Below are 16,412 nucleotides of genomic sequence, written 5' to 3' on the forward strand. Positions count from 1 at the left end.
CATAAAGACAAGGACACAAAAGTTTGGTAAAGATGAATAAACTCATGGCAAAAAAGTCTTGAATATCAAACTTTAAAAAAACTTCCCAGGTCTTTTAAAAGACTCTAGTAGAAGCTAATAGCTGATTAGATTAATAGATTTTAATATTTCATTTCCTTTCTGGACTACTACCAGTGTAAACAATATCTCAAAAGAGGTTACCAGTAACAAGAAAAATACAATATCACTTACATATTCTCTTCATCAAAGTGTTAACCCCAACACGACTATGGTTTTCAAGATGTTATTAATTTTATCTATAATTACATGCTTACCAATGCGTTTATAATTAATTTGTAATTCTAGTTACTAAAAAGCAATTAATTTTACTAAACTTTCAGAATACTCAATGACTATATGCCAGGATATACAGATAGCTTAAAATTAATTTTGATAATTGGCAATGATTCAGATATAAAAATGACAGCAAAGCAACTGATTAATAGCATATTAGTTACTTTTACCTTTGAAACAAATATAATCACTAATATTATATTAAAGCCAAGGAAGTTAAAAATTCTTTGTATTATAAAAAAAATTACAGCATTAAATGTAAGCAATGACCTGAATTAATAATGCAAGAAAAGCTAATAAATATGATATACATCAATAGCAGTGATATCTTAATTCATAACTGGGTTTATGATTATAGAAAGAATAATAAAATAGGGAAAATAATAAGGAACAATAGCTAATATTAATTGGACAGTATATTTTGATATAATCCAAAGGAAGAGCTTGGAAACAAATCTTAACTGAATAGTATAAGCAATTCACTCAATATTTATAAGCTGCCATCTACTGAGAAAAATAAGAAACCTCTTCATGTAAATGTGATTTTTTTTCTGTTTTTTGATTAACTGAGTCTTTTTCTAAGTAAACATACTTTAAGGAGTTATTCCAATGAATAGGTATTAGAAACATCTACTCTAACGTCAGTTTTACTTACTGCTCTACTGCTTGGGAAAATAAAAGCAGAAAAACTGAATCTCAGTGTATTGTCCATAATGCATAACACTGTCATGTAAAAAGTCCATAATGTTTCCTGAATCTATTAGGACTTCTCTAATGAATAAACCACAAAATGTATTTTTAGAGCAGTATGGTATTATAAAATAGAAAAGTTGTTTTCCACCTTGGCTCACATCTGATTTTTAGATGACCCACTAATCAAGAATTTCTCAAATTATGCAATATGGCCTTCTTATAAATAACAAAAGGATCAAAAACTACTTATCTTGAACATGTATCAACGGGTCTTTTCTACTCCAAAAATAATTATAGATTTGAACAAGTACAAATAGCAAAACATTCATATAAGAAACCTGGTTTTAAAATAAAAAGATACCAACACTTGATACGAATTTGATATAGATTAAAAAATAGCTTACATCTAACATGTTGTTTTGTACTGGTAAATAAAAAACTCGAAGTTAACAGAAAAAATCCAGTTTTCATCAATTTTCTTTATCCTGTAGCTGGGAGTATTTTAGAAACAAAGTGGCAGGTAATCCAATTTTTTAATATTCAGATACACTTTATAACTCAAGCTTTTAGTGATATAGTTATCTCTGTTAATTGTTTTATGATTAAAAACAGTATTGGACATTGTCTATGTCATTTGGACAACAGTAAATATATTTTATCATTCTAAAACAAATAATAAATTACTGAAGGTTAGTTATGACTAGTAAATGTAATCTTACTAGTTACAAATAATATAACTTGTTTCTCTTTATGAAAATTTCTCCTTAAGTTATTTTCAATTTATTGATTTGAATATCTACTCTGGAGAATTTACACATGTTCTAAGAAAACACAAAAGAAAGTCCAGCCACATGTTGGCTATTTACAATTTCTGCTTTAAATTCTGAAGGAATAATCTAATAGATACTCAGTGTTTCTCACTATTAATGAAAACACTATGAACCTTTCCATAACCATCTGTATTCAGACATTAATAATGACATTAATAACAAATCTTTCTTACACTATGATTAATTAAATAACGCCACTTAAAAAGAGCATTATTTAAATTGTAAATGAGGCTTTAGAGCACATGGGAAATACAAATATATACCTCATTTATACGATATTTCATTCAGAGAATTTTAAATTTCTGAAAGTATTGTACATTTCTTGTCTAAAAACACAGTATGTAACATAAAATTGTATGCCACTGTTAGATTCAAGGCCACTGTTAGGAATGGTAACTATTTGTGCCCTACTGTTTTCATGGATGTTCCCAGGGACTATTAAGGTTCCTCACTATTCTATGTTTCTATTTAACTGTTGAATAATTGGTAATTCTTCAGTTATCTCCCTCACAGACATTACCACTTTTAAGTAGCTGACTTCTTATCTGTCAAATACTCAATAAAGGAAAAATTAAAGGAAGCCTGGAAAGCAAATTACCAAGCCTATCACATCTGCATTTAAAAAAATCATATGTAATTATAAGTCATTAGGCTCTGGTTAAGTGTGACTTATTTATATCCTATAGAATAAAAATGTAGACTAAATAGCAGGGGTCTTATAACAGCTATTTCCCTTAAAATTTTTTCCTATTTAAAGACTCACAGAAATGTTCTGGGTGGTCAAAGCCCCCAGAAGTCTACAAGGTAAGAGACATCACTAATCTATGATAAATTTAACCAGAAAAACAAAATCTCTCTGAATGATAAATTTGTTGAAAAGCAAACAGATAAAAATGTAGTCAATCCACAGGCTAATGATTTGAACCTAATATAACGGGGCACACAACATCTTGGTCTTCCCTTTTAGAGGTTATATGATACCAATGAACATATATTCAGATTGGATAAATCCAAATACCCAATGGTTTTAACTCTGTACAAATGTCAAAATAATCAATAAGTCAGTTGACCAGCAATCTTTTCATAAACTTCATTAATTAATGAGATATCAGTTGAAGTTGAAGTTCTACTGGCCATACCACTGGTATCTGAAACTGCTTATTCATTGTTAAACAGTAGTTTGAAAACATGGGCTATATTAGGGTTAATTGCGTTCATTTTACAATCAACCCTCCATCACACCAGAAAGATAAGAGTACAGGAAGCAGTGGGTCACTCTATTGCTTACCATGCCTTCCATAAACCAGATAATTCCCTGATTTAGAGCTTTCCCAGTCTGAAATTCTGGATTTAAGGTGTTGATCAATACCAATGATCATGAAGCCAACAAGTAGAAATTTTAAATTTGTATCTATCACAGATTTTCCTTTTTAATGTTGTTATTTACATTGCATATGAAAACCAGAGCAAACAGTGTCAGCTAGCTTCTCAACTAGTGAGTTTGAATGTGTGTATATTGGTGTTTGGGTGGAGGCTGCTTTCGAAAAATTTGAGACCTTTTCACAAACAGATTCCCCACTCTGGGCACATCAGAATCTTGCAGGATAGAGGTAGAGAGGTAGTGTCTGGCCCATTTCAGATTGAGAAACACTGAACTAGCCTTAGCATAGGAAGATGTTTATAGCTTGTTATCAATACATGTATAAGGAATGCTAAAATTTTTTTTAAATCTTGGAAATATCTTAGAATATAAATGATTTATTACCAACATCATTGCCTCGAAACTCTAAATACAAGATTTTTAGGAATATAACTTAGAACTACATTAAAAAATCTATCAAAGGTTTCTCCAGAACTGATTTACATAAAATTATCATCAGTAAGATCTATACCTTATCCCAAATCTTTCTTGAATTTTGCATAATATGAATTATCAAGCTTTCTTTCTACGTAATTAAAATTTCTAAGAATCTCCACATAATTGCTTACATCAGATTATTTAGAAACTCATTTACTTTGTATGTGACCAACTTAGAAAGCATACTTTAGGATCACTCTTTTACCCAATCAAAATAAAAAAGATACCTTATAATTTTAGTAGTTTGGTTACAGAAATTTATATGAACATTCCTAAAGCTTTGCGGCCAAAGCCAAAAAAGAAAAAAAAAAAAAAGTACAGAAAAGCAGAGTAGCAATAGCAGGAGCAGCAGCACAAAGCATGCAATAAATGTAATAATACATCACGAAAACAGTAGCATGTACTGCAACCACAGGCAAAAAGGATAAGAGATAGGGGTAGAGGGCATCGGACGGGCACACAAGTGCAGTAGTCTCTTACACGTCTGCCTTTGCTAGCTGGAGTACAGGATGGAGAGCGCTTCAACAAAGAAAGGAGAATACTATGTTACAAATATTTACACACGTGACTCTCAATGACTAATACTGTATTAACAGACAAAGTATATAAACATACATATAAAGACACATTTTTGATAGGTTGAAAGTACATGTATTTTCAGGAAAAACTGGAAGACAGGAAAGAAAAGAAACAGTTCCTCAGGCTAGGTCTAAGAGTGGTAATAAAGTTTTTCACTGGACCTTGCACAAACAGTCACCCACCAAATAATGGTCCATCAAGCTATGGCCAATTTCTTTTCTGGAAAGGTTGGTAGTGGCAACTTGAAATGGGAGCACAAAAAGGTCTAAATAACTCTGATTTAGTGCTAGTAAGCATTTAACAAAATATTTAATTAACTAGTCTTGCTTCAGACATTTATCTACCAAATTCTTGCTCTTTTCAAAGATGACTCTTTTCAATGATAAGAGCTAAATTAGGCCTTCAGAACTACTGATGTTGAATTAAAACAAAAAGTTACTTCAACAATATTGTCCATCCTGACTAGACATTAGGCTTAATCAAGAGAGGGAGGGACCGTCACCTTTCTGACATTAAAGAATTAAGTAATTCAGAAAAAGTAACAATAAGTAGATAATTATATAGAAATATTTTTCAAGTTTTTGAAATTTGTGATGCTCAAGTAATAGAGTTTCACAAATATATACCATCTCTACTCAGGCAATTTCCTATATTCAATTCAACCTGACATTTACTGAGTGTTTACAATATGTCAGGTACTTAAAAGATAAAGAGGGTATGGCAGTTCACAGACTGGTGGGGGAGACATGATGCCATCAAAAATGTGACAAATGCTATAATAAGGACATGTACGAAGTTTGTATGGGAACCTGGAGGAGGGATGTACAAGATTTTTATGGGGACCTAGAGGAGGGAATTTATAAACTGAGTCTATAGGAGTTACAGAAGATTTCAGAGAAAACCTCAAGGATAAGAAACATCACTCAAGATGATCAGTTTTACTTGTACAATAGCTCTGACAGATTGGTACACAGGAACTATTATTTCTTTCTGTAGGAAATTGGGATGGAAGGTGACTTAAACACTGTGTCCCAAAGAGTTAATAGCAAACCAGGATTAGAAAGTCTGCAGATTTCTCAACAGGTTCTTCTTAGTCCAGTTCGTCTTCCGTTACGGTGGAGGCTAAAGTCTCAGGTTCAAACCTGGTTATATTCCTTCAGTGATTAACAGGAAGTATCTGTCTCCCTCCACACTCCCCCAAACCAAACAACCAAACGTTAAATAACTCAACCCTCAACCCTTCCTCTAACATTTAATCTCTCCCTTCTCTTCCTTAATGATAATAGCTAACCTTTGTCATGTGTAAAATATGTACACGTACTTTTCAAAGTACTTTACATATATTAACTTTTTTAATCCTCATAGAAGGATTAATATAAGGTAGGTATTATGATCCCAATTCTAAACATGAAGAAAACAGATTAACTTGCAACAGGTCACAAAACTGGTTAAGTGGTAGAGTTAGGATTCAAACCTTCTCAGTCAGATTTCTCAAAATGGTATACTATCACTGTCTCTACTTCCTAGCCTCTCAATTCACTTCTCAATACTGTACAATTTGGCTTCTGCTTTGATCGCCCTAATGAAATGCTGGTAAGATCAGTATCTCCTGTTTGTCCTACGGTACCAGGTATCTCTGGCTGTACCTGAGGCTGCTGACCATTCCCTCTTAAAACTCTGTACTCCCTTAGTTTTCGTGACACGACACTTCCCTGAGTCATCCCCTGTGACCACGGCTCCTCCTTCTCTTACGTGGAGTCCTATTCCTCCACACCCTTTCCAATGTGAGAGATCCCAGGTTTCTGTTCTGACTTACTGCTTTTCTCTTGCTACGATCTCTCCCTGGGAGATCTCAATCTACTTGCAACTATGTTGATCATTCCCAAATTTCTACTGCTAGTTCACTCCTTTTCCTTAACCTTCTGACTCATCTAGAAAACTATCTGCTGGACATTTCCACATGGATGTCCCTCAGGCACCTCAAACTTAACTTGTCCAAAAGGTAACTGGTCACCTTTCTCCTCTGTTAAGCCTTTTAATAATTATTACATATAGGACTGATTAAATCTAAGCTCCATAATATCTCCTTTATATTCCCATGATATGCAGTCCATATCTTTTATTATTGTACTTCTCCCATTGGTGTTATAATTATTTAGATGTTTGTCTTTTCCATCAGACTCAGATCCTTAAGGGCTGGAAATACTGTATTATGCTTAGCATAAAGCTTGTAAATTTTAAAATTCTTCGTAAATATTGAATGAATCCTTCTGAAATTCTACAATATTTAACCTAAATATTTCTTATGGCATTTATCATTTTCTACTTCACATAATACATTAACTGTGTATTTTTTTCTAATAATAAGATAAGCATTTTGAGGTCTACTTCTAAGTCTGATTTATCTTAGCATCTACCACTGTGCACAGCAGATACTCCTAAAGTCTAGAGTATGTTAAAACCATGAGAAAGAGCATGAATAGCTCAAAATAAACTATATTACCACTATACCAAAAACAAGTTAGAATGTCTCTCAAAACTATCTTTGCATATGAAGGACAACAAGTTTTCTAAGCTGGCATTTAGTATCACTAAGCTAAGAGTGATACTAAATCACCATTGTAATAATGTTCTTCTCCAGGTGGCTACTTAGAAATCAGACCATTTTTATATTTTCAATAGAAAAGAGCAAATTACACTTGCCTGATGGTGTAATTAGAGGAAAACACACACACTCTTATACATACCCACACATACCACGGTTTTCTATAAACGCTGAAACTGATCTCATAGCAAGCATTGGAAACCAGTACATTTTCTTAATATGCAATCATATACCTTTTTATATCTAGGTCTATAAATTGCCACCAGAACTTTAAGGCTGATTATGGAAGGTAAGCACGGTAAGCAGAAACCAAAAGAAGTAATTTATCTTGTGGACACAGAATTTGGCTAATAGATTTTAAGGTTCAGTTAATGAATTCCAGAGGTCTTATTTAATAAAATACCGAAGAGGTAAAAGACTATGTAGTCATGGTTCTTTCCTCTAGTTACCCATATATATTATTGATATAATATATGATATATAATATACAATATAACATACTACCTAAATTAGAGAAGAATGGCATATGCCAATCTTCTGAAATGTGAGAGTTTCAAGTCAGGTTGTGCTTAACATGTGGAAATTTTAAAAAACAAGTATTAAAGGAGGAAATTATAGAAATGTCATAATTTCTCAGAAGGATCTAGGCCTAGCTTTGGTCATAGGATTAAAAACTCTTTACAACGCATGTTTTAGAAATTTGTCTTCCATTGATTCTCACGTGTGATCAACTTTTCCCAGATACAGCTAAACCTATGCTGCCAAGCCCAGATTTCTGTGATTGGTTATGACAGAATATGAAAGAACCTAGGAGGGAGAACAATGTTAAAGGCAAGACATAAATGAAGGAACCTAGGAGCCAGGACTGAAATTAAATATTTTGGGACATCTTAGTAAGCTTCTATATAAGGCCAAAACCAAGAGTAGAACTCAGCTTGCCAATGCTCCCAGGCTACTCTTCTCTTAATATGCCAGAATGCAAGAAAAGAACACGATATTAGGAGTACTGGACAGTTGGACTAAAGGTACTATCTCTATTCCTTTATGTCTGACCTTTATATTCTAGAGCTTTAATTCCTTGATTTACTCTTTTCCTCAGTACACTAGAGTAAGACAACCTCCAAAAAGCAAGCTGATACATTCGCATTTGCCAGATAAATGGGCAAATTCCATTTTTGTGAACTTAGGCTAAATGAACAGAGTACAGAACTGTAATTTAATAAAACTCAAAACTTACCTAGCATATGTTTCATATATATGACAATATGTTTATCAAATATAAACAGCAACTCATTCATTTATATAACTATAACTAGTATTCCTTGAATATAGTCAAGTCAAGCATTTTGGGGGTTCACTTGAGAAGGAGAAAATGAACTGAAAAGAATGGGAGGTTCCTGTAAGCTTAGTCTGATGATCCCTGGATCTGCTATCATGGGAATGAAGGGAACAGATGGGGGAAAACCTAAGCTGCTGAGCTCCATTTCCTCCCCCCACCTGCAACCTGCAGGATGACGCTGGGCCTAATATGCAGTATCACAGGCAGTCTAGGATTGGGCACGTGGGGTTGAGAAGAAAGATGAGGGTAAAAGAGGAAATAATTTCCACAGCAGAAGGGATCCTGGTATCTGTTTGACTGCTATCTCAGTAACTCATATGGGAGTGCCTTACCCAAGGGACCACTAATCAAAATGGTCTCACTTTCTTTCAAAATTAACTCAGCCCCCCCCCCTTTTATCTGCCCTAAAGAATGCCATGTAACCCTTTTGTCAACACTTCCCTATTACTCCAAAGACTGAGAATCCTAAAAAGTCACTCTCACTAATGGGAGAGTAACCTATCTACTAGTGGGAGTGCTGTGGTAAATAATTACTGAAACCACTGGACTAAAAATCTTCTAAGGTTCTCTTCTCCTTGAAAAGTCTATTATTCTACAGGTAGAAAACTCCAAACGCTGAGTTACAGAAACAGAATGTTGAGAATGTATTCTGCTGTGCCTGAGTCAGAGGGAAGGAGGGACTGCTGTTACATATACTCTTTCTCTTCTGTCAAGAGCTGTCTAAACAGTGTAACTTAAAAGGAAAGCATCTTGTTCCGAATGTCTTCCCATATTGCCCCAAATCCTAGCATTCATCTGAATTTTGAATAACAGGCAAAACATACTGAGGAAAAATTAGAGGTAGGAGAGTGATTAGGTGTACTGTTTAAGTAAAAGAATTATAGTTTTAATAGGCCTGTGTGGGAGGGTTAAGGAAAAAACTAGAAGGTAATTTTGGGGGAGGGGCGGCACTGGTGATAAAGCTTTGAAGAACTGGAGGGCAGTATGAGGGCACTAAGTTACTGGGGGCAGATGGAGAAGGTCAATGATGTGTGGACACAAAAGAAAACTTCATTTGTGCCATTTTGCTTAAAACTAACCTTATTCCCTCCTATACCTACAAATTCCACTGCAATTCAATTCCACTGCAATTCAATTCCCTCCTATATCTACAAATTCCACTGCAATTCAACATAATCTTTTTCTTTTCTATACCAATGAGATAGAAAACAGAAAAGAATGAGCAGAGGATGTGTCCTATGGATTAATTAAGAGACAGAGTCTACTTAGTATAGAGCGCAGTCGCATATTTTAAACCTCATGCACAACAACGTAACTAGTTTGGGCACAAAGAACAATCAAGATTTATCTTAATCCTTAAGAATCCACATGCCTAAGAGAAAGGAAGCTACAGAACTTGAGTTTTATACAAAACATCTTGGATGCTGAACCCAAGCATGCCAAAGATTGAATACCATAATTCAAAACAACATTCTATCATGACTTTGAGGGTGAAACGGATGATAATGCTGGGAAGGGTGGTCACAGTTACAAAGTATGAAGAGAAATAAGAGGTTTATGCCATAAAATATGAATTAAGAATACAAAATATTTTTTTAAATGGGAGGTTACTGCTGGCCTTTGCCCTGACACGTAAAAATCATTTCCAGTGGTAATGTGATTCAACAGGAGGAAAGTATAGTGATGCACATTGGTGGTAAGTGGAAGGCTGAGTGGTGAAGAGCTAAGAAAGTACTTAAGTGAAATTGAACTTGTGGACAAGAAAGGAAGCTAAAGAGAACACAGCAATGGAGGGGAACTGGTCTATTAAGAGTAAGGAAATAATAACCAATATTATTGAGGGTATTACATATGCTGTTTCTTTAAATTCTCAAACAACCTTATGAGATTAGTACTATTATTATCTTTGTTTGTCTGATGAGCAAACCAGTGCATAGAAAGGTTAGATAACTTGCTTCAAATTATATACCTAGAAAGTGACAGAGGCAGGATTTGAATCAACTTAAGTGCTTAAGCAATAAATTGAGAGGAAAGTGCTTAGGAAGCAAATGAGGGAAAAACCACACCCTTGAAGAGCTGGAGCCTAAATCATAAAGATTCAGCAGCCTTTGTGAACTTAGTTTCGGTTACTTTATAATAGGAGTTCCTTTGTACTACTTTACAATTTACATGTATGTCTGAACTGTATCTATGCTGGGTAATAGTGGGTGAAGGGTAAGAAAGGGTACTTCTGGAGGAAAGTAAAAGTGGGAAACAGACACTACAGCTGGATGGTGGCAGAAGACAGCATATGAGAGCAGAGATGAGATAGGAGTGGGCTGAGATGTGCTTCTGCTGAGAAGAGCTAACCTATTTACCAAAATACATACTACTCCTGTGTTGTACATTCAAAGATTTTTGTGGGAGAAAAAGGGATGTAGAGAAGAGTTTATTAGAAAGAAAAATGAAAATGGTCTTCTAGGAGAAAGGACAATTAAAATATTTGTTCAAACTTCCTTCCCATTCTTTTTAAGGTGAATGTTATCTGTATGGAAATACCATACTGAGTATTTTAGAATAGTAAAATATATATCAGATTATAACATCAAATATTATTGTACATCAAGAGTTCTCTTTTTATCACACTGCAGAATTAGCTAGTTTAATTATTTGTCTCAAGAATAATAAAATAGTTTCCATTTAGAATGGAAAAGTGCACACTTTGGTATAAATATTTCAAAGAAATAAAAAATCACTTAAAAATATAGATCAGGAGTTTTCTTTAGTAGAAAATTATGCTTAATACTCTCCTCAATATAAGAATTATATTTAACAAAACACAAAAAATAAAACATTTAAAGAATTTCCCCTGGTTTAAAAATAGTTATATGCACAATATTTGCATTTGAACCCATTTTATTTCCAAATTTCTGTAAAGATAGAATGTTCAACAGGATAATACAATGCTTTACAACAAGAATTATTGTGCCATTTAATGTGGATTAGAGAGAACGTATATGTCAGGTATTTCTGTAAAGAGAGGAACACTATACATTAGGAACTTCTAAATTATTAAATCTATACAATTTAAGAGAGAAAATGATAATGCAGTCAATTTATAGTGAATATAGTGCATATATTAACTAAAATCATTTTTTACATTAGAAGAGAAATTCTGTCGGCATTAAAAATTGATCTGTACTCAATTATTGTGTTATGATAAAATCTACTGGAAGAGTTAATAAAACGTGTCACTTGTTCTGATTATACCACCAGAGGTTTACTCTTAACTAACATATAAACTAAATAGTAAAGTGCTGAAAAGAAAAGGGGAATGTGAAATAGAAATTGCCATGAAAAACAAAAATGAGCAATTATTTATATCTATATATCTATAGTGACAATAATCAAATAAGCATTCCAGTCTTCAGAATTGTTGCAAAGAATGGAACTATAGAGATTCTCTGATGGACAACACATTTTTAAAAGTACATTTTTACTTTATTATATTTAATAATGATAACTCTTCATTGTATTTAAAGTAAGAAAGAAGCACATTTTGCCTCACAAATTATCAAGTGTGATATTTCTAAAACTGACTGCATTACTAGGTAAATTCTTCATATCAATTCACTGATCTCTTTTACTGAAGGATGCATTGGTTTGAAAATCAAAGACTTACGTCATCCAAAAAATCAATCAGTGAAGATGAGGAAGAAGAAAAGGAATCCTATTTAACGAATACAGCAATAAAAAAATAGAAAATATGGATGAAGCAATTTAATAAGAACAAATAATAAATCAAAAAATTTGTAAAACAATTGAAAGGCAAATGACATTAATTCAAATAAATAAATGAGAAAAGCAGTCACTGTCATTGTTTCTCAAGAAACTTAGAAATTCATTAATTACTTTTTAAAGTGTGATTCTTTTTTCCTTTCCCAAAAGAATGAAATACAATTCATATACTGTGCTCAAAATGTATTAAGCTGAAGCTCATTAATAATCAAATTAAATGGAAGCACTCCAGAAGGTAACAACTAAAAGTAAGCAACAGAATCTCTGCCTCTAATTGTTCCTGCTAGAATGTAAGCTTCTTGAGGGGCAGGACTTCGTCAATTTGGTCACCACTGTATCTCCAGCACCTAGAACAGTGCCTTGCACAGAGACATATGATTATTTGTTGATTAAGATATAATCACTAACTTAAATTTTCGGACATAAAAATATACTTCATATCTTAATTTTTTTTTCTAGCAAAGAATTTAAGTACCAAAGAATGACAGAGTCATATAATCACTATTTCATTATAATGAAGTGTGCCAAATAAACTCTATGTAATACTTTTAACGAAAAGCATTCTTTTGGTATACTTCTAAAAAACTGAATTGATTTGGAACTAGAACCAGCATTGCCCTATTGTGAGCTCTGACATTTTCACTTGTTTTTTACTGTGGCTCTATGCTTTGGAGAAAAAAGAAAAGTGTCAAAATTATTTAAAGTTAGGATTTGTTCTGCACTTACTGTTCCTCAGGGAAAGAGATGAAATTTCTTTTAAATCTTATCAATGACCCTCTTATTTAGCTCTTTCTTAGATTTTTCTTAAACACAAGAAGAGTTTATGATTAAAGTTTCCATAACATTGCAGAACATATTCCTTTCCTAATACGTTTTTGTTTATATAAGATTCTAGGTCCTCTTATATGGGATGCAATAAAAGTTTTATTGCAAATAAATTTTAAATCACAAAGTAAATTTTAAATTGACTGCAGAGGAATATATGAAAAGTTTAATACTTACTTCAAATTGATCCAGAGCATCGGTAGGCGTATTCAAAAATGCCAAGAAAGAATGCTGTGAGTCTTGGTGCTCTATACCTAGAAGACAGCAGCAACTTTTTTTAAAACTAGAACAATTAAGACTAATTTTCATGGATAACCTTTCCTGTCTGAATCTATTAAAAAGCTGCTCGCAAACTACTGTATTTTAAAACCAATTAATATCATTAACTCCACATACTTAAAAAACTAAAATACATTAGTGTTTCTTGGAATATCACTCAATAGTTAAATTACATCAGACTCCATGAAATACTTGTTTCTTGACTTACTTGAGTTCCTGAATTTCTTTTCCTATACAGTACACTGTAAGAAGCACATTAAATGTTTTGGTACTCTTGAGAAAATTTTTAAAATAGGACCCTCGTTATGCCTGATTTTTCTAAGGTCATTTATCACCAAACAAGGTTTCCTTTTTGAAATACTCTCATCAAGCATATAGTATATATTAATATAAATAATCTTTTATTAAAAAATGCAGTGATACAACAAACTTATTTAATTATGAAAAAACTTTTGCTAAGGCCTCAATCTGATTTCATTTACTGTTTTATTGACAAAAATTGCATGAAATTAAAAAATTTTGTCTGGGAAAAACTAGGGTTGGAGAATGAGGACTCCAAATCCTAGCTTTTCTCAGACAAATTAAAAAAATTTCATGCATACCTCTTGGCTATGGCATTAACTTTAAATACATGATTTCCAAATTAATTCTTAAAATACACATAATGATAAATACTAGGGAGGAAAAGGAGAAACAACCAAAACACATTTTTGATCTCCATATCTTTTAAGGAACTGATATCAACTGATAACAAATTACGTGCTTTTTGAATTACTCTCTAATAGTATACCATAGTTGCCAGATAAGGCAGTATGTTCAGAAATTCATTCCATCAATGAATATTTATTTAAAGCCTTTTATTTGCCAAACCCTGTCTAGATACTGGATATATAATAATAAATAAAGCAGAAAAACAAAATCCTTGTCCTCATTATATAAACATTACATTGTATTATTTAAGTAGACTATTATCTTACAACATATAGTGAAATTTTATTATTCTGCAACGTTCAAATTCAAATAAAAAGCCATACCCACAGGTTAGTCTGCAATGTGATAAACGATTTCTTCTTTCGCAAGTTTAGATCTACTTTAAAATGAGGCAATCAATGCCAACTGGTGTGTTACAGTAAGTCATACTCTTCACTGGTCTCTTTTCTATATAAATTGCCTTTAGGGCCACAGGTCCTCCATGTCTTATATATTCTTTTTGCTCTGCTCACTAAATAATGCAGCTCCTTCCACTCTTCATACATGAAAATTAAGCTTGATTCTCATTTTAGCATGATGCTTTGTACTCCTAATCTGAGTTCCTAATTCACTTTTTCTGGGTTCCTTCCTTCCTTCTTGTTCACTAGGAAATTCAATCAACAAAAATTTATTGAACATCTACTACTTTTAATGGCTTTTTCATGTTAACTCCTTTGTGTGATTACCCTCTTTCCTCCACAATTTTAAAAGCAGATGCGGAGACCCAACCAGCTTTACGTCACTGTGTGTCATAGGACTGGGAAATGATAAGGCAGCACATAAGTACAACATAGAGCCAATTAACTAGTTCAGTATTCAGTCAGGAATACTGTCAGGAAAATGAATTTCTAACAGCTATATATAAGAGATCCTTTCATTAAGATAATAACATTCTGAATTTTAAAAAATTAAATCTTCACATTCTTAATGCCCATGTTATGGAAAGAACATTGAAGTTCATGTAATAAAGCTACCAAGCACTCTGAGTTACTTTTTACATTAATGAAAAAATGCTCAAGTAATGTTTTCAAGAAAATGGGAATAAATCCTGGAAAATCCCACAGGGCAAACAATTTGAGTATCAAACATGGAAGAAGACACCGAAATGCCCAAATAATTCTTTGTCATTGAATTGCCTTTCTAATACTGGACTAGGTTAACCTTTAGTTATTTCATACATTATTTCGTCAACTACCCTGAGAGTGAATCCCCTATAACATTTGAGAATAGTATAAAGTATATGATAAAAACAAGTTTTTCCAATCACAAAAATATTGTTCATGATATAGTCCATGGTCCTGAAAAAACAGTCAAATTTATGGCAAAGTGAGTTTTCTGTTAAGAAATCTTTAAACAACGCGTATCAAGTAAAACAAAATGACTCAGGAGACTTGTCTACCAAATATGTGCGTGTGTGTGTGTGTGCGCCATATACAGATACATCTATAAATGAGTGCCAGAATTGTGTATGTGAACAATTCTCCTGACTACACAATAGGCTGATTCTTATATAATAAAATGTATTCATAACAGAACATTAAGTCCTCGTTGATGCAAAACACATTCCCATACCCTTTTCAGATCTAAGCTCTTCAGTGTCCTTTATCAGTTGTTCAATTTCTGATAGTAGTTCCAAGTTCTTCTTCTCTGAATCTTTTAGTTTACTTAAGGGAAAAAAAGGAAAAATGTCATTATTTATATTGTTGGTTAGTGAGCCATCATGTATGTAGTTGAACTTAATTGGTTTAAATGTCAGTCATGATAATGTAGGGAACTGAAAACTACTGCAGGAAGGACAAATCTAGCCTGTCATCTACTCTTGCGTAAATAAAGATTTACTGGAACACAGTCAGGCTCATTCATTTATATGCTGTCTGTGGCTGCTTTTGTACTCAACAGCAGAGTTGAGCAGACAGAAACTATATGGCTTACAAGCCCTAAAGTATTTATTATCTTTCCTTTTATAGAAAAGTTGCTGGCTCTGAGCTACATTATTAAATTAAAAAATGTCATAAAATCAAAGGTTAATTTTAGAATTCTGTTAGACTTCTTTCATAGAGAACCATGAAAGTGACTAAATATATAATTTTCAGTTTGACTCACACTCCTGATTTATGAACAAATGTGTAAATTTATATGTCCTAAGCATAAGTAGAAAGATCACATTTATTCCAAATTATGATACAGAGAATGACATTTAGCAGTTCTTTACGTTGGGATCAATTCATATTATCCAAAAACAGTTTTTTTCCATTTTCAATGTTACACTAGAACATTTCAGTAAAGCATACTTAATTTATGATTGGATAATTCATAGCAAGAATTTATAATTCAACTGGGGTGCTTCATTCCATTAAAAACCGAATTTATGGGACTGTATTTCTTTTCATGACTGAATGCCTTTGCAACATTTAGTATTCTGAGCACCAAATGGATTTTTCTATTTATATTTTGATTTGTAACATGAACTTTCTACTGTCCCTCTGTATCACCTTATTCCTCTATAACTTATTCTTGAACCAATCTAATTACGAGTTTCCTTTT

The 16,412-nt window shown here is 32.8% G+C and overlaps 1 protein-coding gene across 20 annotated transcripts in view; it reads right to left on the reverse strand.

Moving 5' to 3' along the window:
- CDC42BPA (CDC42 binding protein kinase alpha) overlaps positions 1-16,412 on the reverse strand; it is a 316,154-nt gene that overhangs the window by 47,219 nt on the left and 252,523 nt on the right. For 9 of the 20 annotated variants that reach the window (XR_014265738.1, XM_082469813.1, XM_082469808.1 and 6 more), the window contains 4 exons: positions 15,441-15,532; positions 13,017-13,093; positions 11,899-11,946; positions 4,195-4,233 (listed from right to left, as the gene is read on the reverse strand). Coding sequence is in view for 19 of the 20 variants with exons in the window: in XM_082469813.1 (XP_082325939.1) it covers positions 4,195-4,233; positions 11,899-11,946; positions 13,017-13,093; positions 15,441-15,532 (256 nt within the window). In the remaining variant the exon portion in view is untranslated. The remainder of the gene's footprint in view (positions 1-4,194; positions 4,234-11,898; positions 11,947-13,016; positions 13,094-15,440; positions 15,533-16,412) is intronic. The other 11 variants (XM_082469807.1, XM_082469803.1, XM_082469812.1 and 8 more) reach the window with 3 other exon arrangements.

The sequence above is a fragment of the Balaenoptera physalus genome, assembly GCF_965194825.1.
Source record: "Balaenoptera physalus genome assembly, chromosome: 1".
NCBI classification, from domain to species: Eukaryota; Metazoa; Chordata; class Mammalia; order Artiodactyla; family Balaenopteridae; genus Balaenoptera; species Balaenoptera physalus.